A 27,821-nucleotide genomic window follows, 5' to 3' on the forward strand; every position below is an offset into this window, starting at 1 on the left:
CAAGGCATAGACATTCTCTCACAGCCCGGCTATCTTGAGACGGAGGACGAGACAGGCGTTATCAACTCTCCCACTTTCAAGATGAGGAGACTGAGGCAAAGGAGTGCTTATGAACTGGAATACTCAGTTCATAAGCACTGATGTTAAGCCCTGGCTTGTTTCCAGAACTGCACTGCTGTGCAGGGACCTGTTCATCAGATTCCGACAAGGGTTTAATGATTCGGAATAATGCAGGATGTGAAAAATATGGATATGGCGAACATCCCACAAGTCATCCTGCCGGTTATCTGTATCCAAGGACATTTTTTAGGCATGTGGTCCTCATAAACTAAGATACGCATATTCATTCAGGCCTCTCAAAAGTGCTTCTCAGGTTTTAACATGCACTGAATCACCTGGAGATTTGTTTCAAGTAGGTCTTCAAGGCTCTAGGGCAGTGTTCCCAAACTTTTCCTTTTTTTTTTTTTTTTTTTCCAACCATCTGGTCAGTTTGCAGGGGTGGGGAAGGGTAGGATGGGGAGACATCTGTATTTAGTCTTTTAGAGCTCGGGGTCTCACTCTGGGCTCAAGCGATTTGCCCGCGTAGCTGGGACTACAGGTGCGCACTACTGTGCCAGGATATTTCTGCGCATTGAAATCACCTAGGAAGTTTCCAAAAATACTGATGCCTGTTTCCTACCCCCAGAAATTGTGATTTAATTGGTCCAAGTATCCTCTAGGCTTCGGAATTTTGTAAAGCTCTCCACGTGAATCTGAGCTTAGGAACCTCTGAACTGGGGCTTGCAGCAGAAGAAACGAAACCACACAGGACACACTAGTAATGTGGCAACAGGCTAACTTAAATTATGTAAGGCTAGTGCTTTCCAGAGTGTACTGGAGGACGAGAAACAAGTCCCATTTAAGCAGTGCCTCGGCATTTGAGTTGCCTGTGAAACGCAGCAGCCTTTCGCCGAAGACACAGAAACCCCCGCCTCTCATCCACGGCTGCCAGGGCGCGGCCGCGAGCCGCGGCGGGGCCTCCTGGCGCATGCGCGATCTTCCGGCGCATACGCAGCAGCGGCGCCGACGCGGGGCGGTGCCTGGTGACCGCGCGCTCTCCCGGAAGTGTGCCGGCGTCGCGCGAAGGTTCAGCCGGGAGCCGTGGGCTGGGCGCGCCGGTTCTCCGCACGTGTCTCGGCACGTGGCAGCGCGCCTGGCCCTGGGCTTGGAGGCGCTGGCGCCCTGGATCCGCCGGCCATGGTCGCCGAGTCGGTGTCGTCCCTGACCATCGCCGACGCGTTCATTGCAGCCGGCGAGAGCTCAGCTCCGACCCCGCCGCGCCCCGCGCTTCCCAGGAGGTTCATCTGCTCCTTCCCTGACTGCAACGCCAATTACAGCAAAGCCTGGAAGCTTGACGCGCACCTGTGCAAGCACACGGGGGAGGTGAGGGGAGCGAGGCTGCCAACCCTGGGCCTAGGGATGGCGCGTGGCCCCCGGGTAGCCACTGCAGTAGTGGCCAGGCCTGCAGGCCCAGCTGTGCGGCGCGTTCAGCTTTGACATCCAGGACTTAGGGAAGGAGCTGAGGAAGTAGACAGGAAGTTCTAGGACCTTCGTTCTGCGACCTTGATATCCATGGCAGGGGCTCGGGATTTACTAAGCAATCATTTCCCCTTCTTTGATCGTGAGTCTCGGCCAGCCAAGTGCCTCCTGTAATCTGCAAATAAGTGCGAGGTTTGAGGGGGCCCACCACTACTAGACACCTGCCAAACAGTGGCCCCTGGAGCTGGTACAGAAAATGGGTTACATGTACCGGGGGTCGTGAAAGCAGCATGTGCTCATTTCTTCGTAACTCCACACTGGAGAGAGCAGTGAGCAAAACAGGCAAACCCAGGGTTTCTGCTGCCATGGACCTTTGTTGCTGGGTCGAGCCGACCACAGGATAGGTGGGAATGACATGCAGTGTTGTGGTCAGGAAAGGCCTCTCTGTGTGAGCCGTATAAGAAGGAAGGATCTAGCCATGCAGACATTTGAGTTGGGCGGAGAGAACACAAAGGGAGCCTGTGGCCCTCGGGGTGGGAGGCAGGTGGGTGTGTTTAGGTGCGGAGATCACCATATGAGGTCTGTTTAGAAGTAGGCCCATTAGGAGTTTGGATTTTATTTTGAGGGCGGGAGAATGTCAGATACCATGATATGACGTGGCAGCCCATGTCACACGCAAGTGAGGAAAACGAGGGTCATGGAGGTCAAGGAATCTGCCCAGCTTCCCAGTTTTTGGCAGAGCTAGGCTTCACACTGCCTCATCTTAAAGCCCTTAATTTCTTAAACCACTGGGCTGCAGTCCATACCTTTGCCCCTTGCACCTCCTCTAATTTATGGGCCACCTTCTCCAGGTGTCCTCCAGGGCCCCATTCCTTACCCTCTCTAGCACTGGAAGGCCGACCGCTTCTTCCTTGAGACCTTCTCTGGTTCTTTTCCTCTTCCTCGTCTGCCCTTTTCATTGGATCCTCTTCTGCCCTCTGCATGTTCCACCCCGCCCAGCTCCCTCTTGCAGTCTTACATAGCCACTGGCATCACTCATAACATCCTTTATGCTTTGCCCCTCTGCCCTTCCTCTTGCCTGTTCTAGCCTCTAAATTCTGGGCTCTGTATTACCAGTAGATCCATGTAAGAGCTTGCCTTTCCTTTTAGACCGGTGTGCTGTATTTTGGATACTGGCGCTACCAGTTTCCTTAATACAGGTTAAAAAACTTGGAGTCATCTTTGTTGTCCCAAATCTCTCATGCAGATTAATTTGACAAATGTTTATTGAGCCTACTCCACGCCTGCCGCTGTGCAAGGTTCTGTGGCTCCGCGCCTGGTGGTATATAGCTCACTGTGTTCCTGTTTGCTTGTTTTGCTCCTAGTACTCTCATGGAGGCCTCGGTGCCTCCCTCCTGGACGCCTTGGTAGTATGCTTTTCATAGTTCGATGCACCAAACTGGTTATTTGGGGTGTGTGTTTGGCTTTTACTATATGTTCAAAATGAGTCACCCCCTCCCAACTCCTGGGTCACAAAAGGTGGTTGCATTTAGGGTGTTGAGCTGTTTTCTTTGCTTCACCCTGGCACCTGTGAGCTTTTTCAGGTGTGACACACTTTCCTATAGCTGTGCTTGGCATTATCTTAGCACAGACCCTGGGCTTGTCTGCGATGAGACAGGCCTCCCTCGTTCCTCTGCCCTAGGCTTGCTTTTTTACATGTTAAATCATGCGGTGGTGAGGATCCATGCAGACAAACCATGCTAACAGCCAGGGCGTCTTCAAGAGGGGGTTGCTGTGAAAGCCTGCTGCCGGGTTGGGAGCAGGTTAAAAATGCTATGCCTGCTTATTTTAAATGCTGTTCATGGAACAAAAATCTGTGTAGTGACTTTGTGAGAAGTTGTGGTGTTTATGTTGTGTAACTTTGTGCAGGAACACTGTCTTGCAGCGGGTGCACGGCTCTTACTGAGTATAAACCACCTCTTCATAGGAAGCCTGTGGCCTTAACACTAGGCAGTTTAAGCTTTTAAATAATACCAGAGTTACTAACTAGTGCAGGAGTGACATGCTTTTTCGTTTTTCCTGCTAGAGACCATTTGTTTGTGACTATGAAGGGTGTGGCAAGGCCTTCATCAGGGACTACCATCTGAACCGCCACATTCTGACTCACACCGGAGAAAAGCCGTTTGTGTAAGTAGAGACCTGTTTTTAGGCTTTTGAAGTGGGTTGTGTTGGGCATATAGACCCAGTAAGAAGATTGATTGTTAACTCACGAGATCAGGAACGTGAAGCCTGGCAGGGCGCGGTGGCTCATGCCTGGAATCCCAGCACTTTGGGAGGCGGAGACGGGCAGATCACTTGAACCCAGGAGTTTGAGACAAACCTGGGCAACATGGTGAAACCCCGTATGTACAAAAATACAAAAATTAGTCAGGGGTGGTGGTTTGTGCCTGTAATCCTAGCTACCCAGCAGGCTGAGCTAAAATAAAATGCTCATGGGTGGGGACAAGCTGAAGTATATCAACACAATGGGATACCCTACAGCCAGGAAAATGAATGCAGATGCTCTCTGCAAAGCCATGAGAAAATCACCAGGGCACTTTAATTGAAAAACCAAGGTGCAGAAGAGTCCTCTTTAGGCTACTTTTATGTGTGTAAAAAAGCTAGGAGGTGGGGGGAGGGGTGAGTAGTGGGTGTTGGGTAGGCAGGAAGCAACTATATTTGTATTTGTTCCTATTTGTAAAGAAGTCTTAAAAGTTACATAACAAAACTAAAAATGTCATCTGTTTTGGGAGCAGTGGAGGATCCTGGCCAAGTAGGGGGTGGGGATGGTAGGAAATGCCATGCAACCAGGAACTACTGGACAGTGACTCTTCCAGCTCACGATCTAACCCAGACCCTGCCCCTCTTTAGCTACAGATCCCCATTTCCCACTGCTCACTGGACAGTGCTACTTGGCTATCTCTGTGTCTTCTTAAATTCCATGTGGTAGGCTGGGTGTGGTGGCTCATGCCTGTAATCCCAGCACTTTGAGAGGCTGAGGTGGGAGGATTGCTTTGAGGCCAGGAGTTCAGGCTGGGCAAGATGGTCAGGTCCATCTCTATTAAAAAAATAAAATAAATAAAAAATTCCACGTGGCCCAAATTTGTCACAGTCAAACTGAGCTCACTTTTCTGTTTGATCTTCTCTCATGTTCTTGTCTGGAGAGGTGGCCTCGCTGTCTGTCCAGTGACCCATAGCAAAGATAAGGCAGCCCCCTGGACTCTCCATTCTTTCTCCCATCCCTTGCAACAGGTGGGTTGCCAGGTCCTGTAACTGACCCATCAGATCCAGCAGCCACTGTCTTATCTTGGTCTCTTCCTCTGGCTGGAATGACAGTCTGCAGGCCAGCCCTCTCCCCCAGTGCCCTCCCATGTGCTTCCCTTAAAGTTGTGCAGTGCTTTCAAGCACGGCCTACATGTGAAATCCAGGTTCCAAGTGTGTCCTACAATGACCTGCGTGATTTGGCCCTTTTCTGCTTATCTTGCCCCATTTGCTTGACTTGCAGGCATGAAGTTGTGGTCCAGCTGTGCTAACTAACCAGCCCCCTCTCCAAGTGTGCCGGGGTCTCTCACGCCCACTTGGGTCTTGTCAGGACTCTTCCTGGCCTTCCTCCTGCCCCACACTCGGTTGGGTTAGATGCCTGTGTCAGGTTTAGAGTGAAGAATGGCAGGAAACCCAGCACAAGAGACGCTTAAACAAGATGGGCTCTTTGTCTTGTGACTGAAATACAGAAATACAGAGGCAGGAGCTCTGGAGCCCCTTCTAACTGGTCTCTGCCATCCTCATCTTGGGCTTTAACCTCACCGTGATGCCTGTTGGGGCCCAGCTGTCGCATAAGCATGCCACTGGCAGGAAGGAGGAAAGGGTGTAAGAGGCATGCCCCCTTATTTACAGACTTTGTGGGGGTTGAGCAGGATGGGCTGGACTCAGCCATGAGCCGCCCTAATTGCAGGGGAGGCTGGAGAGTGCGCGGTCGGCCACCTGCCCAGCTAACACTCAGCATTCTGTCCCTGCAGTTATGGGGGCTTCTAGGGTCTCTGCCACAGCGCCCCTCCCATTTGTGGGCCTCTGCGCTGTGCCTCCCATGGTCACTGCTGGCTTGTTTGTCTCTGCTTGGCCCTAGGAATGGGACAGTGCCTGCCTCAGGGTTATCAGTGAGTGATGGCTAAGATTGAGGCTGGGAAAGGAAGTCTTGCTTCATCCCTCAAGCTTACGAAGGCTCATCACAAGAGGCACAAATTTTCTTTTGGGAAAAAAAAAAAAAAAAAACGAAAAGGCTTCACAGAGGATTTAGATCATTCAAAGCCAAGATGCCAAGATAAGGGGAACTAGAATGGCTTGATAAGCCAGGGAACATAATGGTTATGGTTCTGCTCTAAGTATCTGTTTTACCTCTAATGATAAGCCAAGACAAGTTTTATTGAGGCCTTTCTGGAAATCCAGTTTATAATGACATCTCAAGCAGCATTAAGGTTGTCAGATTCTAAGCTGAGAATAATTTATCTTAAGCATGATTTAGGCCTAGTGTAGGCTTTTGGGACTAGTGTATTTCACCTTCCTATCTGCCCAGTGTGTATAAAAGATGACTGATGTAGTGTGTACAATTTCAGAAGCCTAATATGAGAAAGCATTTTGTTACATGATAGTCATCAGGTTTAGAGGTCTATGTGGTATGGCTTAACACTCTGGAATTTGCTAAGACTATTTTATAGTATTACTATTCTTTGGAATAATTAGCTTTTATAAAGTAGGAAGATATATGTGTCTTAAAACTTCTTTTCCCTTGGCTTATTAATATTTTGGTTTATACAACTTCTTACAGTTGTGCAGCTAATGGCTGTGATCAAAAATTCAACACAAAATCAAACTTGAAGAAACATTTTGAACGCAAACATGAAAATCAACAAAAACAATATATAGTAAGTATGATTTTATATGCTTAAATTTTTTGAGTATTTTTACACTCACTGCCTGTGTTTCTGACTGGGAAACAGTGAAATGCTGTCTCTGAAAAAAAAACAAAAACAGAAAACAAAACAAAAAATTTTGGGGTAACAGAGACCCTGTTTCTAAAAAATAAAAGTGAAAAATAAAGTTTTCGTCAACCAAATTTTGTCTGTCAAATGTCTGAATTTACTTAATGCCATCATAATGATAAAGGTTTTATTTTGGAAGCAAACATTGTGCAAATTAAAGTATATTGGGAGACTATTCCAACTGAAACAGTTTTGCTTTTTCAAATGTTATATGATTCTTCAAACCTTTTTGAGATAAAGCAGAATTTTACAGTAACAAAATGGGTGAAAGCAGAAATTTTATATAATCTCCAAAACTGTTTTATCTTGAGGATTCTGTTATGAACTGTTGATTTTGTTTTGACTTTCCATAAGACTAATGAGCCTTTACAATTTACAATTTAACAGTGCGGTTTTGAAGACTGTAAGAAGACCTTTAAGAAACATCAGCAGCTGAAAATCCATCAGTGCCAGCATACCAATGAACCTCTATTCAAGTAGGTACTTCATGTGGCTGAAAATGCCTGGATTCTAGGTGTGAATAAGATTGGAAATGCAAGGGTGGTGTTGAGCATTGTTTCATGTTTTTTGGCCATTTGTGTATCTTTTGAGAAATGTCTGTTCATATCCTTTGCCCACTTTTTGATGGATTATTTGTTTTTTTCTTGCTGATGTGAGTTCCGTGTAGATTCTGGATATACATTCTTTATTGGATGCATAATGTGCCAGTATTTTCTCCCCCTCTGTGGGTTGTCTGTTTACTCTGCTGATTATTTCTTTTGCTGTGCAGAAGCTTTTTAGTTTAATTAGGTCCCATTTATTTATTTCTATTTTTGTTGCATTTGCTTTCAGGGTCTTAGTAAGAATTCTTTGCCTAGGCTGATGTCCAGAAGTTTTTCCAATGTTTTCTTTTTGAATTTCTAGTTTCAGGTCATAAACTTAATTTGAGTTGATTTTTGTATAAGGTGAGAGATAGGGATCCAGTTTTTCCAGCACCATTTATTGAATAGGGAGTCCTTTCCCCAGTTTATGTTTTTATATGCTTTGTTGAAGATCAGTTGGCTGTAAGTATTTGGCTTTATTTCTATTTTGTTCCATTGGTCTAAGTGCCTATTTTTAAACCAGTACCACCCTGTTTTGGTAACTGTAGCCTCGTAGTATAATCTGAAGTCTCGTCAAAGGAAAAGAAGTCACTATATGAAAAAGACACATGCACACACATTTGTAGCAGCACAGTTCACAATTGCAAATACATGGAGCCAGTTTAAGTGCCCATCGACCAATGAGTAGATAAAGAAGACGTGATGTATATACACCATGGAATACTACACAGCCATAAAAGGAAACGAAATGATGTCTTTTGCAGCAGCGTGGATGGAGCTGGAGGCCATTATTCTCAGTGAAGTAACTCAGGAGTGGAAAACCAAATACCATAGTTTTCACTAAGTGGGCACTAAACTATGAGGACAAAAAGACACAGTGATTTAATGCACTTTGGGGACTTGGGGTGGGGAGTTTGGGGAGGGGGGTGAGGGATGAAAGACTACATATTGGGTACAGTGTATGCTGCTTGAGTGATGGTGCGCTAAAATCTCAGCACCACTATAGGATTCATCCATGTAATGAAAAAACACTTGTAACCCCAAAAGCCATTGAAATTTAAAGCAACGGTGGGACAAATCTTCTGAAAGCTTCCTAATCAACATTTTTCTGTTAATATGTGCTGCATATGCACATTTATATATTGGGAGCATTTTAAAGGTTTACTTTGCTCTAAAAGAAAATATTTAATGTGTTTCAAAATAATTTTTGAGATTATTCTAGTTGTGGTTAAGCTTAAAGGCTGAGAAATTACTTAACTATTCAAATAGAGCCTGTGCAACTATATGAAATGTCATTATGGAGACACTCATTATGCTTTTCCTGTAGAACAAAACAAGTAGTTGGGTTTATCTGCAGTTAGGGTTTTTTGAGGAACGTGAGGGTGGCTGGACAAGTTGGGTAGACCTGCAAAAGGGCCAGCGGCTCTCTGCATGGCTCTGGCCGTCCGGCACTTTCCCTTGGCTTGCACAGGCTGCCCTGTGCCTTGGAGTTGCTGCAGTGACCCTGCCTGTCCTTGCTTGTGGGTCTGCTGCTGCTGCTTTGCTGCTGATGGCTTTAGCACAGAGGGGGCCTGTGCTTTTTATTGCTCACCAGAGGCAGATGCATCTACTGCTGTGCTGTCTTGCACACCCCCTGTGCAGCATCATTAGGAAAGCTAGACACAAGTGATTCAGAATGGCTTAGGGGTTTACCTAAGCCAAGTCAGATAACCTCTTGATGTATCTTTTTGTAGCCATGAAAGCAGAGTATATTTCCAGAGGTATAAAGATGAAAACTGTTTAAATGGGTCAAAAAAAGTAACGTGACTTTTTTCTCCAACAGTTTGTTTTGCCCTAAAGCTGGTCAAGTAACTTGAATCTCACCTGTGATGAGGTCTACATTTTAACATGGGTTTAGTTATGGGAAGAGGCAAAACTTTGGTGGGAGAAACAGGACAAAGTGCCATTGACCTTGAGCGGAGTTCTCTGTGAAAATGGATTGGCTAATACCTCATGTGTTGCCAATGCAGGTGTACCCAGGAAGGATGTGGGAAACACTTTGCATCACCCAGCAAGCTGAAACGACATGCCAAGGCCCACGAGGGTGTGTACGGATAGCCTGGGTGTGCTCCTCTGAGGGGGATGCCAAATCCTGGGCGCCTTTGAATCTGTTCTGTGATCACGCTGAAAAGATGGGAACCCTGTGGGCAGGGGACACCATCCTGCTTATTTGGGTCTTACACTCTTGTCCAAAGAGGCACTGTGTATGTCTGTTTTTCCACTAGCGTATCATTGCTGTTCACATGTAATGTGTTGTTTGTTCACAACAAGCGCCTGGTTACACATTATACTGACAAATGTGCTGATGCTCCAACCATGGCTTTGATGCTTCTGTCATTTTTAACCTCTTCTATTAGTATTTACTGCCTGTGCCATTCTTTTCCTTGTTGGCCATTCACAAGGCTTGGATAATAGTGTGACATTTTGAGAGCCATCAGATGTTACATTTCTCAAAAAAAACAAAAAGACTTGATTATATTAACTATTTGAATCTATGATCTGTTTCCTTGAGGGATTTTTGCTAATCTGTATTTCAATTTCCCAGGTCCTAGAATTTATGATTTTTTTTTTTTTAAGAGGTTAGTAGCTAACAGTGAGAGGCAGCCTCATCGTTTTTAGTTTCTAGTTGGGTGGAACTCAGCCCTGCTGTTGTATACTTATTAATCCCATTTTAGTGCTTTGCACATATCCATTGTTATTCAGTGTTTTTCTCTGGGTCCTTCCAGTTTATTTTCTTCCTCAGCTGTACTCTTTTAAAAAAAAAAACAAAAAACTTTTTTGTTTTTTTTTTGTGATGAAGTTAAAATATAATGTACCCTACTTTTTTTGTGCAGTATGACACTTACAAGATGGCCAGACTAGAGGAAGCCAGAGTTGGGCATGGTAACACTACTGAAAAGTTGGTGGTGTGCCATGGACAAGGGACTGACCGCAGAGTATGTTTGCTGAGGAAAATAGAGGCGAGGATAGAGCAGGCAGGGGAAGGGAAATGAGACATGGAGATAGGAGGTTAAAGCAGTTGGGAGTCCATACACAGCCCACCCAACTTCCTGAGAACGCTTAGAGAGGGAAAAGCATCCTTAGGCATCCTTCCTGTGAAGTTTGCCCATTCCATGATCACGCTGAGAAGATGGGAACTCTGAAGTTTGCTTCACAGGAAGGTAAAATCCTTAAAGGGAGGCACCTTGCTGTGCCACTGTTCAGTTTTACTATAACGTCAATCTTTTTTTAGTTTTTATTCCCACCTCAAGAGGCTGAGTTGAATACTATTAGGCGGGGAATGGAAAATTATATAGGCACCTGTTTCCTTTCTAGTTATGGTCAGTGTTTACACTGAGTATTCATGACAGACAATGCACCAATTTTTTTAATAGGCTATGTATGTCAAAAAGGATGTTCCTTTGTGGCAAAAACATGGACGGAACTTCTGAAACATGTGAGAGAAACCCATAAAGGTAAGGCAGGCATGAATGGCAGGCATGGTGTAAATGTTTGTCTCCACAGAACTGATTTAGTGCTTTTCAAGAGTGAAATGCTGTGTGCTTTAAAGTAAAAGGGTTTCTCTATGATATTTTGTGAAGTGCTGCGTATGATGTTGGAAAGGTGAGCAGAGCTGTGCCAGGTCTCTGAGCCACCCCACCATGCACAATTAGCATGCTGAAGGCGGTGGCAGGTCTGTAGTGAAGAATTTTGGGAGGCACTGCTGTTCTGTGGGACTGCCTGGGAAACAGTACCCTACATACTGGGGGACAAGGAAGGACACTGTTTGGTCTGCTTCATTTTCTGTACCTCCCCACAGTCACCTTCCTGAGAGCCCTGCCTCTTGGCAAGTGAACAGTGACTGTGTGGCATTTAAGAACTTCAGAGAATTGAGACAAACTTCCTAGGTGATAAAAACTGGGGTTGTTTCCTTGGGAATTTCTGATTTGTATATAGTGATCAGGTTTCAGGCACTGAATGTTACTTATATATTAGGTATTAATTTTTTCTAAATGGTAATACCTGGGGAAATTGGTGAAATTTGTCTCTGTCCCACCAGAGGAAATACTATGTGAAGTATGCCGGAAAACATTTAAACGCAAAGATTACCTTAAGCAACACATGAAAACTCATGCCCCAGAAAGGGATGTATGTCGCTGTCCAAGAGAAGGCTGTGGAAGAACCTACACAACTGTGTTTAATCTCCAAAGCCATATCCTCTCCTTCCATGAGGAAAGCCGCCCTTTTGTGTGTGAACATGCTGGCTGTGGCAAAACATTTGCAATGAAAGTAAGCACTCACCCTCATACTCATGGTCCTATAGTCTATGCTTTCACAACATGGTTTTCATATTAATATTTCATTAATAACTTTCTCTTTCATTGTAGCAAAGTCTCACTAGGCATGCTGTTGTACATGATCCTGACAAGAAGAAAATGAAGCTCAAAGTAAGTTGAAACTACTTAGGCAAGCTTAGTTTTCAAGTGGAAATTGCTTAAAGCCAGGAGTCTGTTTGGAATTCTTTTCAGCTGCTTTACTGTTTGAGTCTGCACTACTGTTGAAGACTTTACTTCCTCATAAAGCAATGTTGTACACTATATCTGGTGGTACATATGACTATTGTAAAATTAACTCAGACAATTTTGATTTTGAATTCTAATCGTGTGTCTTCCTTATTCCCAAAGGTCAAAAAATCTCGTGAAAAACGGAGTTTGGCCTCTCGTCTCAGTGGATATATCCCTCCCAAAAGGAAACAAGGGCAAGGCTTATCTTTGTGTCAAAACGGAGAGTCACCCAACTGTGTGGAAGACAAGATGCTCTCGACAGTTGCAGTACTTACCCTCTGCTAAGAACTGCACTGCTTTGTTTAAAGGACTGCAGACCAAAGAGCGAGCTTTCTCTCAGAGCATACTTTTCTTTATTAAAATTACTGATGCAGAACATTTGATTCCTTATCATTTCCATGGTCTTTGTTCAAAGTGTCTCTTTCCTGGGTCTCTTGAGTTTCTCTATATGCCTTCTCTTCATTTTTGCTCAAAGCACGAAGAACACACATTAAAGCTTTTCCTCGAACAGCCTGTGGCTTAGATGAGAATGTAGCTATTCCAGGCATAGTCTGGAGTATTTGATGAAATATCTCCTCCTAAAAAAGGGAAACAGCCAAAGATTAATTTAAAATCAGAGGCTTTGGTGCTTTCTAGTGTTCTGCTTGAACATTCACAAAAACCGGCACCCTTGAATTGCTGCTGTCGGTTAAGTGATTAGCTAATCAGTTCATACGTATCTGGTTAAGTTGACTGAAATCTGTACAGTAACACCATGTAACTAAACTGACATGCTGAATGCTTCCTAATTTTAAATCTCCACTTTGTCATGGCACTAAGAGGCTATGTTTGGCTCAGATTACCCTCTCCCCCAAACAGAAAGCACTGGGTTTGGGCATTGGTAAAATACCTCCTCATCCCCAAGGTGTCAGCCGAGCAGTTCTCAGCACTGTCTACTGCCCCTAACAGAGTCTCTCTCAGTGACTAAAACAAATGGATACCTGGGCTCAAGAAATTCTGAATCAGCTGGGTTGCGACCTATGCTTAAGCGACTCTACTGTGGAGCTGGATTCCTAAGGATACCCTTAGTGGATGATAAAGTTATCTAACTTTAAAAAAAAAAAAAGCAAAATAGGTATTCCATAAACTCATGGGATTGGAAATTACACACTTTCTAGAAGACAGTCTACGTAAGTAATGCCCCTCATAAGTACAAAGAAGAAACAAAAGATCAATCTATAAAGTCTCTAATTTTCCTGTTTAAGGGTTATTCTACAATTTATAAAATAGTATATTGCTTTTAAAGAATAAAACAATTTTCATATGGCAACATACGCTGTAATGGAAACTATATCTACAGTATGCTTAGTTTTGAAAAGCAAACCAGAAAGCTGTTAACATCACTGGGTGGAAGAATTACCAGTCACTTTGTCTTTATATTTCAGGTTTTCTACAATTTCTTTTTTTTTTTTTTTTTTTTTGAGACGGAGTCTTGCTCTGTCACCCAGGCTGGAGTGCAATGGCGCGATCTCGGCTCACTGCAAGCTCTGCCTCCCGGGTTCATGCCATTCTCCTGCCTCAGCTTCCCCAGTAGCTGGGACTACAGGCGCCCGCCACCAGGCCCGGCTAATTTTTTGTATTTTTAGTAGAGACGGGGTTTCACCATGTTAGCCAGGTTGGTCTCAATCTCCTGATCTTGTGATCCACCCACCTTGGCCTCCCAAACTGCTGGGATTACAGGCGTGAGCCACCGCGCCTGGCCTACAATTGTATTTTTAGATCAGAAGACCAAAAGCACAAGCAGTGGCTTGTACCTTCTTTACTTACCATTTCATTTTCTGACACGTCTACATTTTTTCCTTTCTTTATAGTAATCTGGACTAGGTGTTTTTTCTTAATCCACTGCTGAATCTGTTTAGTCTTTGTGTCCAAATCATGTTGTCCAATATTTGAAGACAAAATCAGCTCCTTTCTTACGGTTGGTCCTGGTTTGAAAAAGATAGGGTGCAAGGACTACTGACTAGTCCACTGTGAACCCTGAACTTCCCAACATGCCCATCATAAAATCCTAGGTTGCCACCTGACAATCTTCTCGTCTGGGTTTCAGTTTCACAGACCAGTAAATGTCTTTTCAAATGGGGGAGATACACATAAAGGTACCAATTTTTTACCCGCCCTGGAAGGGTACTTAAATCTGAAATGCTTCCATTTATTGTTAACCATCGTTTGTTGAAAGAACACCAAAAGATAGTCGTTTAAAGGATCAAGTTCGGCTTCATGGTGCCCTTAATATCCTTATCTATCAGCTGTGGGTTGGCATCTGGGAGTGCACTACCCACTCCTTTTGAGATGTTCTCCTTGCTACTAAGGGGTCAGCCAGACTGTTGGACAGCTAAGGGTCCCTATGTCCTGTGTTCATGCCCTCTGTCTCCAGAAATCCTGCCTACTGGAAAATTATAGAGAAGGAACCGGCTACTCAATAAAGGTGTTGGGACAATTGAGAAGTTTATAGCTGACAAAAAGTTAGGTCTCCCCAGATGTACTAATGTTCCACAGGTGAAAAATACAACTTTAAAACAAACAGGAGAAAAGACAGAATGGTTTGTGATCTCAGGATAGGGGAAGGAATTCATTAAGGAAAAAAAGGCAAAAAAAGGGAAAAATATAACTGGGATACGGTTTTTTGCATCATACACAACAGAGAACCCTATAAATCAGGAAGAAAAACCATCTACGTAGAATAATAAAGGAATATAAACACGCAATTCACAGAAGAAAAAAGATAGTGAAATACACATTAATTTCTCACCATTAAAATGACAAATGAGGGAGGAGGTAGAGAAACTGCATACACTGCTGCTGAGAGCAGTTTGATCCATTTAGGTTCATAGACCCTAGAGTATGCACCAGGGTTCATCATAAAGATTGGGGGCCAGGTGTGCTGGCTCAGGCCTATAATCCCAGCACTTTGGGAGGCTGAAGCACGCAGATCGTTAGAGCTCAGGGGTTCAAGACCTGAGCAACATAGCGAGACCCCGTCTCTACAAAAAAAAAAAAAAAAAAAAGCCAGGCATGGTGGTGTGCACCTGTGGTCCCAGCTGCATGGGAGGCGGAGGTGGGAGGATTGCTGGATCCCAGGAGATGGAGGCTGCAGTGAGCCGAAATCACACCACTGCACTCCAGCCTGGGCAACAGAGCAAGACCGTTTTTTTTTTTTTTTTTAAACACAGGGTCTCGCTCTGTCACCCAGGCTGAAGTGCAGTGGCATGATCATGGTTCTTCACTGCAGCCTTTGCCTCCTAAGCTCAAGCGATCCTCCCACCTCAGCCTCCCCAGTAGCTGGGATCACAGGTTTGCACCACTACACCTTGCTAATTTTAAAATTTTTTGTAGAGATGGGGTTTTGCTATATTGCCCAGGCTGGTATTGAATTCCTGAGCTCAAGCCATCCACCTGCCTTGGCCTCCCAAAGTGCTGGGATTACAGACATGAGCCACCACGCCCAATGACTATTTTTTTCTTAAGTGACATAGTTTGATGTCATTATCCTCCCTGGTTGGTCTCTTCTGAATATTGTTTTCCAGTCAACATCCTTGTTAAATGTGGCATTACAAAACTGAGCCGCAGATAACATGTGGTTTTCTGAAGGCACACAACCTCATGATGCAGTGCTGGGAGCAGTCATCTGATGCCTGTCCCCGTGCGCCATCCATTGAACTTTCATAATGATTAACACTTTTTAGGAACTATGAAAAACAAACATCTTTGCTTAATATCCAATTCATGACTTCTGTGAGGCTTAAATGACAAGTGCCTCATCAAGTGACTGGTTGTATATCTAAGAGTGTTGCTACTGATATTGTAACAAAATGCTTTGGCATGGGAGATGCTCTGTGAATCACTTTAGAGTTTAAAAGGTGCTTCCAGGCTGGGCGCAGTGGCTCACGCCTGTAATCCCAGCACTTTGGGAGGCCGAATCACTTGAGGCCAGGAGTTCAAGACCAGCCTGGCCAACATGGTGAAACCCCCTCTCTATTAAAAATACAAAAATTAGCCGGGCGTGGTGGCGGGCACCTGTAATCCCAGCCACTGGGGAGGCTAAGGCAGGAGAATCACTTGAGCCTGGGAGGCGGAGGTTGCAGTGAGCACACATCGCACCACTGCACTCCAGCCTGGGCGGCAGGCAGAGACTCGTCTCAAAAAAATAAAAAGGTGCTTTCAGATAATTAACCAAACACCTCCACTTTAGAGTTGAAGAAGGGGAAGAAAAACAAAAGGAGGGAGGTTAAATGAGTGGCCCGGCAGAGGGCAGAGGGCAGGGAACTTGAACGTACCCCTCCCAATCTCACTCCGTTTCACCCATCAGCTACTCAGCTTGCCGTGGCATTGGGAGAAGGCCACAGGACAGGGGAAAGAGTTCTCTTCACTTTGGTTTGTTTGCCTGGTTTCTCCCACATTTTACACAGGTTTAAAGGGAAGAGATAATGGGCAGGGTATTATGGAAAAACAGTGAAAAAAAGGGAACAGGAGTAAGTGCAGGATAAAGGAGGAAAGACAGACACTGGGAATGGTGGTACAATTGTGAATTTTCTAGTTTCTCATTTCCCTATTGTCACAGGCACCTTGACAAATGCTAGAATTTAAACTGCTGATTTGTAGCTCTTAAAGGATTCAGGGAGCCAACAGCAAAACACCTACCAGTTTTGGGGCTCGCCTTCTCCATCTCCCTCAGCCTCTGCTGCTCCTGGAAGATCTGCAGTCCTGTCATGAGCTGGTACTCTGCAGGTTCTGTGCTGGTGTTCCTTTCAACCAGTCGCAGGTGTCGCTCATCCATAAGTCTAATCACATTTGCTCGATGCATGTTTCCCAAATCATTGCCCTTCTCATCAAATAAGTGAATAATTCGCTGACTAATTTTTCTTCCAATGTTACTAAAAGCTGTTTTATTCTTTTTTTTCTTTTTTCCTTCATTCTGGGTGTCTTCAGCGGTACTAAAGGCTTTTGCATGAATTAGGAAGGAGAGTCTTGGGGCAGAAGCAATAGGGGACAACTGTGTTGGTGCTGTCTTTTGCACGATGTGTTTACCAAAACATCTAATGCAACTATTTTCAGACTTTACAGTTTGTAGTGTTAACCTCTTTAGAAAAAGAGCAGCCATCCTAAGAAAGTAGTAAGAAGAGTTCATTAAAATTCAATCACTTATTCCCTTGGTCTGACATTGTGGTACATGGCAGGGTGTGTGTGAGGTTGTGGAGGCTGTAACTGCAAGTCTAAGTGTGAGGGAAATGCTGTTCTCTAGACTTTCAGATCCACACACAGGAAGTCTACACTGATAAAGTGGACTAGCAGGTGACTCTGGCCAGACTAACTCATGGTGGTACTGTCCCCAAGACAAGTGGCTATTAGAATAAACCGGATTTACATAGCATTTTGGTTTCACTTTTTTTTTTTTTTTCTGTACACATGATCTCATTTGACTACTTAGTTGACCCCTGAACAACTTGGGAGTTAGGAAAACAGACCCCCTGTGCAGTTGAAAATCTGTGTATAACTTTGACTCCTTAAAAACTTACTAATAGCTTACTGTTGACTGAAAGCCTTACTGAATAACATAAGCAGTTGATTAACACATATTTTGTATGCCATATGTATTATATACTGTATTCTTACAATACAGCAAGCTAGAGAAAAAAAGTGTCATTAAGAAAATCACATAAAGAAGAGAAAATATATTTACTATTCATTAAGTGGAAGTGGATCACCATAAAGGTCTTCATCCTCATTGTCTTCACATCAAGTAGGCTTAGGAGGAGGAGCAAGAGGAGGGGTTGGTCTTCTCTCAGGGGTGGCAGAGGCGGAGGAAAATCCACATATATGTGGACCCCATGCAGTTCAAACCTGTGTTGTTCTAGGGTCAAGTGTATTTCTCATGCATCTTCTAGTGCCAACTCCAAAAGCGAATATCATCTTAGGGGTTTATTTATGAGGATGCAGTACATAAAATGCTTGGTGATTCATAAACACCAATTGATAAACTTCTAATATAATTAACTGTTAACAATTTTTCAGTACATCTGATGGTATATAGCAGATAGGAACACACTATGGGAAAGGGACCTCTCCAGGAAGGACGCCAGCCCACTGCAAGAATAACTGAGACTGTCAGAAAACACTGTGACATAAATCAAAGTGCTGACCTCATAAACTACAAAGATCATTCTCAAGGTAAGGCAGGTATTAATTACTACCAAATGTTAACAGAGGCATGTATGGTGACAGTGGTTTTACTTCATGGTTATGAGACTGAATTTGAAGCACTTACAAATGGCACATTGATTTTTTAATTGCTTTTCTGTCCTTCCATTCATGCATTTGGTAAATCTTAGAAGTACAGGCTGAAAGAGTGCTGAGAGGACCCATTCATCTCATCTAGCGCATGCTAGGAATCATTAGAGAATCACAAACTTGGAGAGGTGTGACTTGTCAAAGATGAAAGAGGAAAACAGAAGGTGTCTTCAGGGTGCTTCTCAAAGAATGGTCCCAGAATCTCCTGAGGTGTTTAAAACTGGAAGTTCCCTCTGGTCCCTGGCTTTGACCCCACCGGGCTGTACAACCCACTAATCTCTCACCTGTCATGTTCAAGAGTGATATGCAAAAAAATATGGTAAATTAAACAGAAAGTGATGGACATGCATATTCTCAACACCCTCCTTACCTAGTTTGGTAATACCCAACACTCTAATTTATAGCTCTGGTGCCAGTCTCTTCTCTGAGTTCCACACCTGTAGAGTTAACCGCCTACCCAACCTCTCCACTTAGATATGTAATAGTCATTGAGGATTAACGTGTCCAAAGTTCAATGCTTTGCCTTCCACGCAAAACTTGCTCCTCCCTCAAGTCTTCCCTGTCTCATGTAATGGCAACACATTCTTCTGGTTGCTCAGGCCAAAAGTACCAACGTTATCCTTGACTCTTTATTTTCTCTCAGCAACCCATCCGCAAAACCTACTGTTCAACCAGTATAACCACTTCTCACCTTCTCCACTGCTATCATCCCACTCCCAAACCGCTGCGCCGCTCAACTGCATCACAGTAAAACTGCATCACAGTAGCAGCTTCCCGACTGCTCTTCCTGCCTCTGACCTCAAGCCCTAGAGTTTATTACTGCTAGGGCACACAGAGCAATCCTTAAAAATGCGTAAGTCGGATCACGTTCCTCCTCTGCCCACAACCCTCCCCTGGCTAGTATCTCATTCCAAGTAAAAGCTAAGCTCTCTACCATGCCCACTGGCGTGTGCCGACCGTGCTTCTTCCGGCTCACTCTGTTCTAGCCTCCTTGCTGTTCCTTGTGAACAGTGAACACATCCCTCCTCTGGGTCCTGGCACCCAGAAGTTCGCTCTCCCTGCAATACTCTTCCCTCAGATAGCCTCATGGTTCATTTACCTCATCTCTGCTCAAATGCTACCTACTCAGCGAGCCCTTCCCTGACCCCTCCATAAAAGAGCACACCCCAACACTCTCCAGCCCATTACCTTGCCTTTTAAAAACTTTACTGCATTTATCACTGCTGGACACATTCTGTATTTATTTGCATATATGTTCATAATCTTTCCTCACTGGAATGAAAGCTTCATGAGAACATGGACTTTGTCCATTTTGTTCATTGCTATGTTCCCCAGCACTACAGCCCAGAGCCTGGCTCAGCGAGTACATGCTGAATGAATGCACGGGCCGAAGGAAACAGCCAAGGAGCTATGGCGGGGCTGCTGGCATTTAACCTCTATGCCTTCGGATGCGTCACGAATGCCTACAAGCTACACCCTTCACATTTCTAGCTGGCATTTCAGATGCCCGTCAGTAATGGTGAGGATCTGTGGCCAGATGCTCCATCCACAGTGTATGACATGCATTGATTTATGGTTAAATCAATTGAAGTTTCTTAAAAATTTAAACTAGTGGCAAAGAACTTTAAAAGTTATATACTTCCAGTGTTTTTCTTTTTTTTTTTTCCGTTTTTTTTGGTGGCTCCAGCTGTAGATGCTGTAAAGGCTCTAAAGTGGGAGCAAAGTGATTTTAAATCACTGACATACTGTTTAATAAAAAGTCAGATCTTTTGTGAATGGAGGAAGCCCCCAAACCAAAAAAAGAAGAAAAATCTGAAAAGATCAGAGAAGATTTTTTTTTCACTTATCATCAGAAAACTAGCATCAGCATCCAGTCCCAAATGTCACTAGGTATTCTGCTAGAGGACTCTAAGTTCCTGCTCACAAGCCTACTCTATAAACCTTATGTCTAAAATCAGTGTTGTTTCTTTCCGAAGTCTGTATTAGCGACAATGATGTAGAAGTTATCACATGTAAAATCATGTTACTAAATAGATATATATATAAATTCAAATATTCTTGATGTATACAGTAGACAAAACAGTTCACTGCAATTAAGCTTTAATACTAACTCAATATTAGCTATCTTCTTCCCTTAGTAGTTATGAATAAAAGCTAAAGTGCCTTGTTTAATAAATTATCAACATATTAAAATATAAAAAATTTCAAAATTTGATTTTTTTCAAACAAGCAAACAAAATAACTAGATATAGGAAAAGATGAAAAAAATTTATAAAAATGTTGAAGACAAAAGCAATTCTTTCCCCTATTTTTCCTAATTGCCAGTATTTCTCAAGTTTTTATAAGTATTTTATAAGTATTATTTTTATACTTGAAAATAAATTTTATTTATTTACAAAATAAAGACTATTTCAGAAAAATGATGTAGGTTTTTTTAAAAAGCTTTAAAAACACTTTCCAAGAAGGAAACAAAGGAAAGGGAAAGAGTAGAAAAACGAAGTAGGCCGGGTGTGGTGGCTCACGCCTGTAATTCCAGCACTTTGGGAGGCTGAGGTGGGTGGATCACAAGGTCAGGAGATCGAGACCATCCTGGCTCACACGGCGAAACCCTGTCTCTACTAAAAAATAAAAAAAAATTAGCTGGGTGTGGTGGTGGGCGCCTGTAGTCCCGGCTACTCGGGAGGCTGAGGCAGAAGAATGGCGTGAACCTGGGAGGCAGAGCTAGCAGTGAGCGAGATTGCGCCACTGCACTCTAGCCTGGGCGACTGAGTGAGACTCCATCTCAAAAAAAACGAAAAAAAAAAGAAAAACACTGGGAGTATGTAACTTTTAAAGTTCTTTGCCACTAGTTTAAATTTTTAAGAAACTTCAATTTTTTTAAATGTATACAGCAAACAATGCAATTCATTGCAATTAAGCTTTAATACTAACTCAATACCGGCTTTAAATCAGCAAAATTGAAAATATATGTTTCTTCCAAACAGGCCCTTATAGATAAAAATATAAATACAAAGTTAAAACAACCTGTAATATTACATTTAAATTGCAGCTATCAACATAAATTCATAATTTAAAAACTTTTTATTAGGGAACTTTTTAACCTCGTACAGAAAGAAATGGATAATAAACAGCAGCTGGGTTTCATCTTTACCCCTCAACTATCTCCCCCTAACCATCCAGGAATGCTTTCAAAGTAAATCCTACTTTTTCAGGAAATAGTATGTATCTCTAAGAGGTACTCCTTAATCTTTTTAGTATTCACAATAACATTATCCCAATTAAAAAACGTTCCTTTATTTCATCAAATATTTAGCTTTCAGATTTCCATGGTGGTATTATGATTTTGTTTGTTTACATGTCATTCACAGTTTGGTAGCATGAAGAGACTCCCACTGGTCAATTTTGGTGTAATTTAAACAGTAAGGCATAATTACTGTCATTCATTTCAATACACTGAATATACAAAAATCTATGAAAATGATAATTTGCCACAACTGCATGGGACTATTATCTTGATTCTTTACTTTGAAAATTGGTAATTAAATAAAAAGAACTGAGCATTTATCCTACCTTTTTTAGGAAGAACTGTAATCATCCCCAGTTGATAAGGAGAAGCTCTTCTGTAGAGAAGAATGACAGCTAATAAACACAAAAGAAAAGTAAAAGTAATTAGAAAATCATGCCACGCACGATGTCTCACACCTGTAATCCCAGCACTTTGGGAGGCCAAGGCGAGAGGATCACTTAAGGCCAGGAGTTTGAGACCAGCCTGGGACACATAGCAAGACCCAGTCTCTACAAAAAATAAATTAGCCAGGTTTGTTGACACGCAACTGTACTCCCAGCTACTGGGGAGGCTGAGGAAGGAGGTTCACTTGGGCCCAGGAGGTTGAGGCTGCAGTGAGCTCTGATCATACCACTGCACTCCAGTCTGGACAACAGAGCAAGACCCTGTTTCAAAAAGAAAAAAGAAAATCACCATTTTTCCAGCCCCAATGAAACTACTGATTCAGGCAGGGATGGATGCAAGAGAGCTGATGCCAAAGGGTCACACACAGATTACTTTCAGACCGAGAGGGAAAAGCACACTCTGCTGAGGGTAGACAGCTGTCTGTCATCCTAAGCCAACGTCAGACTCAGCATCTCCAACAGTGGGACAACCTGCCATCCTTGCCATATCTCCGGATGGGAAGCTACCCAAAGTGCATGGCACCTTCTATTAAGCAGCTTTGCCAGAAAGGTTTGACCTGAACCTGATGCAGGGTCTAGCTTCCTGTTTCCAGGGGATACAAGGGCCAGACTCAGAGAAACAACAGAAGATGCCACAAGGAAACAATCTGACAAATCCAGATGGAACAAGACACCTGGTTAGTGTCTAAAAAAGCCAATGCCATTGGGAATGAAAAGGGAAGAGGGAAGCTATTCTTGAGAGAAAAAAAAAAAAAAATCAAGGAGACATAATTATGCTGAAAAGAAATGTTGGGGATGAGGGGAAAATCTGAATAGGGACTAGGTATTAGATACTATTAGAGATGTATTGTTAATTTTCTTTTTTTTTTTTGAGACAGGTTCTCACTCTGTCACCCAGACTGGAGTGCAGTGGGGCAATCTTGGCTCACTGCAACCTCCGCCTCCCAGGTTCAAGTGATTCTCCTGCTTCAGCCTCCCAAGTAGCCGGGATTACACGTGTGCACCACTACCGCCTGGCTAATTTTTGTATTTTTAGTAGAGATGGGGTTTTACCATGTTGGCCAGGCTGGTCTCGATCTCCTGACCTCAAATGATCCACCTGCCTTGGCCTCCTGAAGTATTGGGATTACGGGAGTGAGCCACGGCACCCGCCTGTTAATTTTCTTAGGTGTGAAAATGGAATTCTTAAGAAACAAATGCTGAAGTATTTAGGATAGTGTCATGACATCTATCACTTGCTTTGAAACCACACAGCAGAAAATATAAACAATGCACTTATGGCAGCATTTGCTGAATTTAGGTTATGGTTATACGGGTGTTCAATAATTAATACATTTTTAAAGAACAAATCAATAGCCTAGAGGGAGGAACGGTTCACTAGTAACGTCAATGTAACTATTCTAGTCGGTGTAAGTTCTAAATTTCACTGTAATTTAATACATTGGCATTCTGGCTTTGTACATAATTTAAAAAAATATTCCCTTTATTCGTTTCAAGCCTATATCTAAGTGACCCATAAATAAGGAACTTTATAAACTTAAAATTCTGATTTTTTTGTAATGTGTAGTGCCTTTATTTCTTCATTTAGTTTTCCTTAAACTCAAGTCTAAAAGTCTCATCATAAATGGTGATGGGGGCGGATGGGAAGGAGGCTGGCATAAAAAAAGTACACATTAGGTACAATGTACACGATTCGGGTGATGGTGCACTAAAATCTCAGAAATCACCACTATATAATTCGTCCATGTAATGAAAAACCACTTGCAGTCCAAAAGCTACTGAAATAAAAATTTTAGAAGAATAAAACAAATGGTGATGGTTTCAGTTTGAGGCAGAACTTGCACAATTTTTTGCTAGTGAACGGTTAAAAGTTAACTGGTCTACAATGGGGTGGTGTTTCTCAGAAACCAGGGCCTGTCGGCATCACCTGGGGATGCTTTTCAAAACACAGATGTTTCCTCTTCCCTATCCTGTTCAGAACCTCTGGGTTAGGCCAAAAAAAAAAGATGAACTTTAAGAAAAAGAGTAAGAAAACACTATAAGTGGGGTCAAGGGCAGTTTGAGCTAGGATGCCTGAGACTGCCCCTAACCTTTCAAAGTTGAATAAAAATAGGAAGCCATGTTCTCTGATGAAACTCTCTGATGCCTCTGTGAGGTAAACAACACTAGGCTGAAGAGGCCAGGAGACTAACTCAAAATAGAAACAAACGCTTACGTTCTTATGATAATCCTGTTGCATTTGCTGCACTCACTCCCACAACTATACTCTCCGAGACAGCCACAATATTCTAAAAGCCAATTATCTTAATGTCAATTACTTATAATGCATAACTTTATAGTATGAGATATCCATTTTTAATTCGATGATTACTCAGACTTTATCTGAGTTTTGACAAGAGCATACACCTTTGTAACCAAAACTCCTATCGACAAAATTCCTATCGATAGGAAATGGCAAGTTCCCTCTTGCCATTTCCAAGTCAATCTCCATCCCCAAGAGGCAACTATTGTTCTGATTTTTTCCCATCATAGTCTGTCCTAAGACTTCATATAAACGGAACCAAACAGTATCTACTCTTTGTTGTAAGACATCTCAGCATGTTTCGAGATTCATTCACGTTGTATGGATCATTACTTTGTTCCTTTTTATTTCTAAGAAGTGTCCTCCAAGTATATGAATATATCGCAGTTTTTAAATCTAGTTTTCTGTTAATGAACACCTAGGCTGTTCCCTTTATTTATTTATTTATTTATTTATTTATTTATTGGCTCTTATGAATAGCTGCTGTGAACATTCTTGTACTAAAAAAAAGACAATTATTACTGCTCCAAAGTACAGCTGTATTCCCTGTATAATTCATTACTTTGCATTCTACCAGAAGTACTGATAAAATATTTGCAGGGAAACTTCCTGGAACATGATTTAAATATGTGGTTTAATAGATATGAGGGGTGGGTGGGTGGGCATTCTTGTCCTATAAAAAATCGCTTGCATGCATTTGAAATCATGTGGACTGCAGAGACGAAAATAACTTCTATTATTTGTTCACTCCACTGCTTTTCTCATATAGCTGATATTCACAAGCTCATACTGTTATCTGTTCTTTCCTGGGAGATTGGATCAAAGTTGCACAGATTCTAGCAGACTAAATATTTGTGAAATTAATTTTGCCAATTCTCATGACTCTAAGAACTCTTTTATACCTTCCAAAGAAGTTTCATAAAGTCCTTGCTTCTGCCTGCAAACTGTCCCAGTTGCCCCATTCTGGCCTGAGCAGTGCAGCCTTAATCCCAGAGGACCTGCGCTACCGTTACTGGGCCTTCATGCTACCCTCCGTTGGCTCTGGTTTTGCTCTTCCACAGGGAGCACAAAGTGTACTCTCCATAATGAGGCTGAGCTTTTACGTGCTAGAACTCCCATTTAAAACACTGGAAAAAGCCAACATATATCTTTGGCCAACTATTTAACCATATTTCTTTAGCTATTAAATTGAAGTAATAACCATATGTTTTAAAAGGCTTTTAAACCCAGAGCTAAAGACTCTGTATTAAAAATTGGACTTACGGCCCGGCGCGGTGGCTCACGCCTGTAATCCCAGCACTTTGGGGAGGCTGAGGAAGGCAGATCACTTGAGGTCAGAAGTTCAAGACCAGCCTGGCCGACATGGTGAAACCCCATCTCTACTAAAAATACAAAAAAAACTAGCCGGGCCTGGTGGCGTGAGCCTGTATTCCCAGCTACTTGGGAGGCTGAGGCAGGAGAATCACTTGAACCCGGGAAGCAGAGGTTGCAATGAGCTGAGATCGTGCCACCGCACTCCAGCCTAGGCATCCAGCCTAGGCAACAGGGTGAGACTCTCAAAAAAAAAAAAAAAAAATTTAACTTATTCTCCTATGTTAATCCTATGTCTATGTTAGTCTTCTTCCAGAACTCTAGTGATGGAATCACTACCCATCCACAACCTCCAGTCACCTCCAAGAACCTTTGACGCCTCCACTTTCCCAGTCAACCCAACACCAAGCCTCATCGACTTCATTTCCTAAACCCCACTCGAATCCATTCAGTCCTCTCCGTATCCACTGTCACCACCGTCAGTTTAAAACATCGACCACCTTGCTTGGATTCCTGCCAGTCTCCTAACTCGGCTTGAGCCCTGGCAACCAGTTCCCACTGCACTGCGGTCACTACACCCAGGACCCTCCTCACCTTAAATAAAACTGCCCCGAGATTAAAGATCTACACCTTCGCCAGGCCAAAAGGCCCTTCCCACCTCTCCAGTTTCTTCTTTATGCCCAGGCCACACTGGCCATTCGGTTTTTGAAATACAGTACTCTTGTCCTTGGTTTAGGAAACGCCAGATCAATGCTTAGCGCATCCTTCTGATTACCTCCCAAACTAAGCCAGTTCTCCCATCCCTCCCCCAATTTACTGAGCTTAACACTGAATGCTTCTACAATCCAGTTTATCTTTCCTTTAAAACATTCATTACAATTACAGTTTTGTGATGATCTTAGTACTACTGCTCTCCATCACTAGACCGTAAACTCTACGAAGCAGGAACAAAATGGACTTATTCGTTACTGTGTTGTGCCTGGCAGAATAAATACTAGTCGATTTTCAGATTCTTCTCTCCACCCTCTACTTTTCTAAGACTTAGGCCTTTCACAACACGTACTTGAAACTGAGACTTCTCAGTAAGAGAACTTGGTTTACTTGGTTCAAGTCTTAAGCCACGGAGCCCACTAAATGACAAATGAGAAAAAAAATCCCAGTCACTTCGCGACCTTCCCCCATAAGGCCTCCTCCCGCAGCAGCAGGCAGCAAAAACAATGCATTTGTCCAGCATGTCCTGCGCAGGCGCTCTTCGCCTTGCTCGCTCTGCCCCACCTGTGCCAGGCAGTAATCCGCAAGAGCACTTCCGGGAGCCCCCGACCCGGTTGCGGGTAGGACGGCGGCGACGCCCACCTGCAGAAGGCGACCGGCGGAGCGTCCGGGCTAGAGACCGGACGTAGCGACGTACTGCGTGCGTGCGTGCGCACAAAGGTGGGCGCGCAGGGCGGGACGGAACTAGAAAAGCTCAGTAGGGCCGGCGCCGACTCTAGGTCTGACATCCCTGGGAAGTTCGTGCAGCGGCGTCGCTGAAAATGGCTTTACAGCCCGGCAGAACCCCCCCGACTCCGCAGCAGGACCTGCGGAGCCTCTCCGCCCTCGGTACCGGCGGGAGGGGGTGGCCCTGACCTCCCAGGTGCCTCCTCTACAGGGGCGCCCCCTAAGACCACGCCCTCCCGGTGCCGGTCCGCGCACCGCTCCGCACGCCTCATGTTTAGTATTACCTGTGCTGGGGCAAGCGATTGGTATACTCTAGCGGACGCAAGTACAGCGGATCCCCGGCGAGTCCCCTTCGCTCTCCGTAGTGGGCGGGGCTTCATCCCGTGTCCTTTAAAGGAAGTGATGGGCGGAGCCACGCTTTTCTACTGTTGGGATTCAGTTCCGCCGACAGAAAATGCGGAGAGCGCGGAGGAAGTCCCTGAGGGGAAATTGCTGCTCACCTGGCTCCCGCTGCTCCACAGGTGCGATGAAGGGTAATGTCGAATTTCTGCAGCAGTCAGAGCAGCCCTTCCTCCAGTTACATTAACACCAATCTCGGTCTCCCACAAGGGCTTTATAAATAGCTTTCATAAACGTCTTTTTAATGTAACACTGAATAAAATGTTTTATAAGCGTCTTTTATAAGGATCGTGAGTGAAAGGGCGCTGTCTCGGATTTGCAGGTGAGCAGACAGCTTCGGAGTGCGAACGGCTCCCCGCGGGTCTCCGGTGGCGCGCGGCTCCCGGAGGCAAAACTAAGCTGGGGCCGGGGCGTCGGAGCCTCCGCGTTGTAGTTGGGAGAGGTTCGAACGGGGCCCCAGCTGGCGAAGGGGAAAACGGACCCGGATCCGTGGAGCCTGCTCGAAAGCCGGGTGCTGGGGCTGTGGGCCCCCTGTCTCCCCTCCTTTTCTTCTTCAATAAGAAATTCCTCAAGGGCCGACTGCGAGTCCACAGGCGTGAAGCCACCTAGTCTGGCTTCATAC

At 43.9% G+C, this 27,821-nt stretch overlaps 2 protein-coding genes across 11 annotated transcripts; one reads left to right on the forward strand and one right to left on the reverse strand.

Annotated features, from left to right (window-relative positions):
* The first annotated feature begins 228 nt into the window (after nt 1-228).
* GTF3A (general transcription factor IIIA) lies at nt 229-12,112 on the forward strand. Its single transcript, XM_009248517.4, is given in 11 exon segments — nt 229-289; nt 940-1,154; nt 1,156-1,422; nt 3,584-3,684; nt 6,359-6,455; nt 6,960-7,048; nt 9,163-9,236; nt 10,567-10,647; nt 11,232-11,461; nt 11,560-11,619; nt 11,857-12,112. Coding segments are annotated over 11 exon segments (1,440 nt in total). The 3' UTR covers nt 12,022-12,112.
* MTIF3 (mitochondrial translational initiation factor 3) lies at nt 12,067-27,600 on the reverse strand. 10 transcript variants are annotated; one of them, XM_054528843.2, is made up of 5 exons: nt 27,301-27,600; nt 21,631-21,699; nt 16,414-16,874; nt 13,543-13,700; nt 12,067-12,314 (listed from the first exon to the last, which is right to left on the reverse strand). In XM_054528843.2, the coding sequence occupies exons 3-5, from the start codon at nt 16,871-16,873 to the stop codon at nt 12,099-12,101; spliced, it is 834 nt and encodes a 277-aa protein (XP_054384818.2). In that variant the 5' UTR covers nt 16,874; nt 21,631-21,699; nt 27,301-27,600; the 3' UTR covers nt 12,067-12,098. The 10 variants fall into 10 exon arrangements, with proteins under 10 accessions (XP_054384818.2, XP_002824163.4, XP_024086596.3 ...); XM_002824117.5 differs by lacking the exon at nt 27,301-27,600 and adding an exon at nt 27,085-27,179; XM_024230828.3 differs by lacking the exon at nt 27,301-27,600 and adding an exon at nt 27,085-27,163 and having other exon boundaries at nt 21,631-21,680.
* Nucleotides 27,601-27,821: the final 221 nt, after the last annotated feature.

Source organism: Pongo abelii, chromosome 14 (assembly GCF_028885655.2).
Source record: "Pongo abelii isolate AG06213 chromosome 14, NHGRI_mPonAbe1-v2.0_pri, whole genome shotgun sequence".
Classification (NCBI taxonomy): domain Eukaryota; kingdom Metazoa; phylum Chordata; class Mammalia; order Primates; family Hominidae; genus Pongo; species Pongo abelii.

What these genes read in the sequence shown, in the direction of transcription:
- MTIF3 (XM_054528843.2), bottom strand. Translation starts at nt 16,873, where the DNA reads ATGGCTGCTCTTTTTCTAAAGAGGTTAACACTACAAACTGTAAAGTCT. An exon ending in GAAGGCGAGCCCCAAAACTG is followed by an intron (nt 13,701 to 16,413) that starts GTAGGTGTTTTG and finishes TTTTCAAACCAG; the next exon opens with GACCAACCGTAAGAAAGGAG. An exon ending in ACGTGTCAGAAAATGAAATG is followed by an intron (nt 12,315 to 13,542) that starts GTAAGTAAAGAA and finishes TCCCTTTTTTAG; the next exon opens with GAGGAGATATTTCATCAAAT.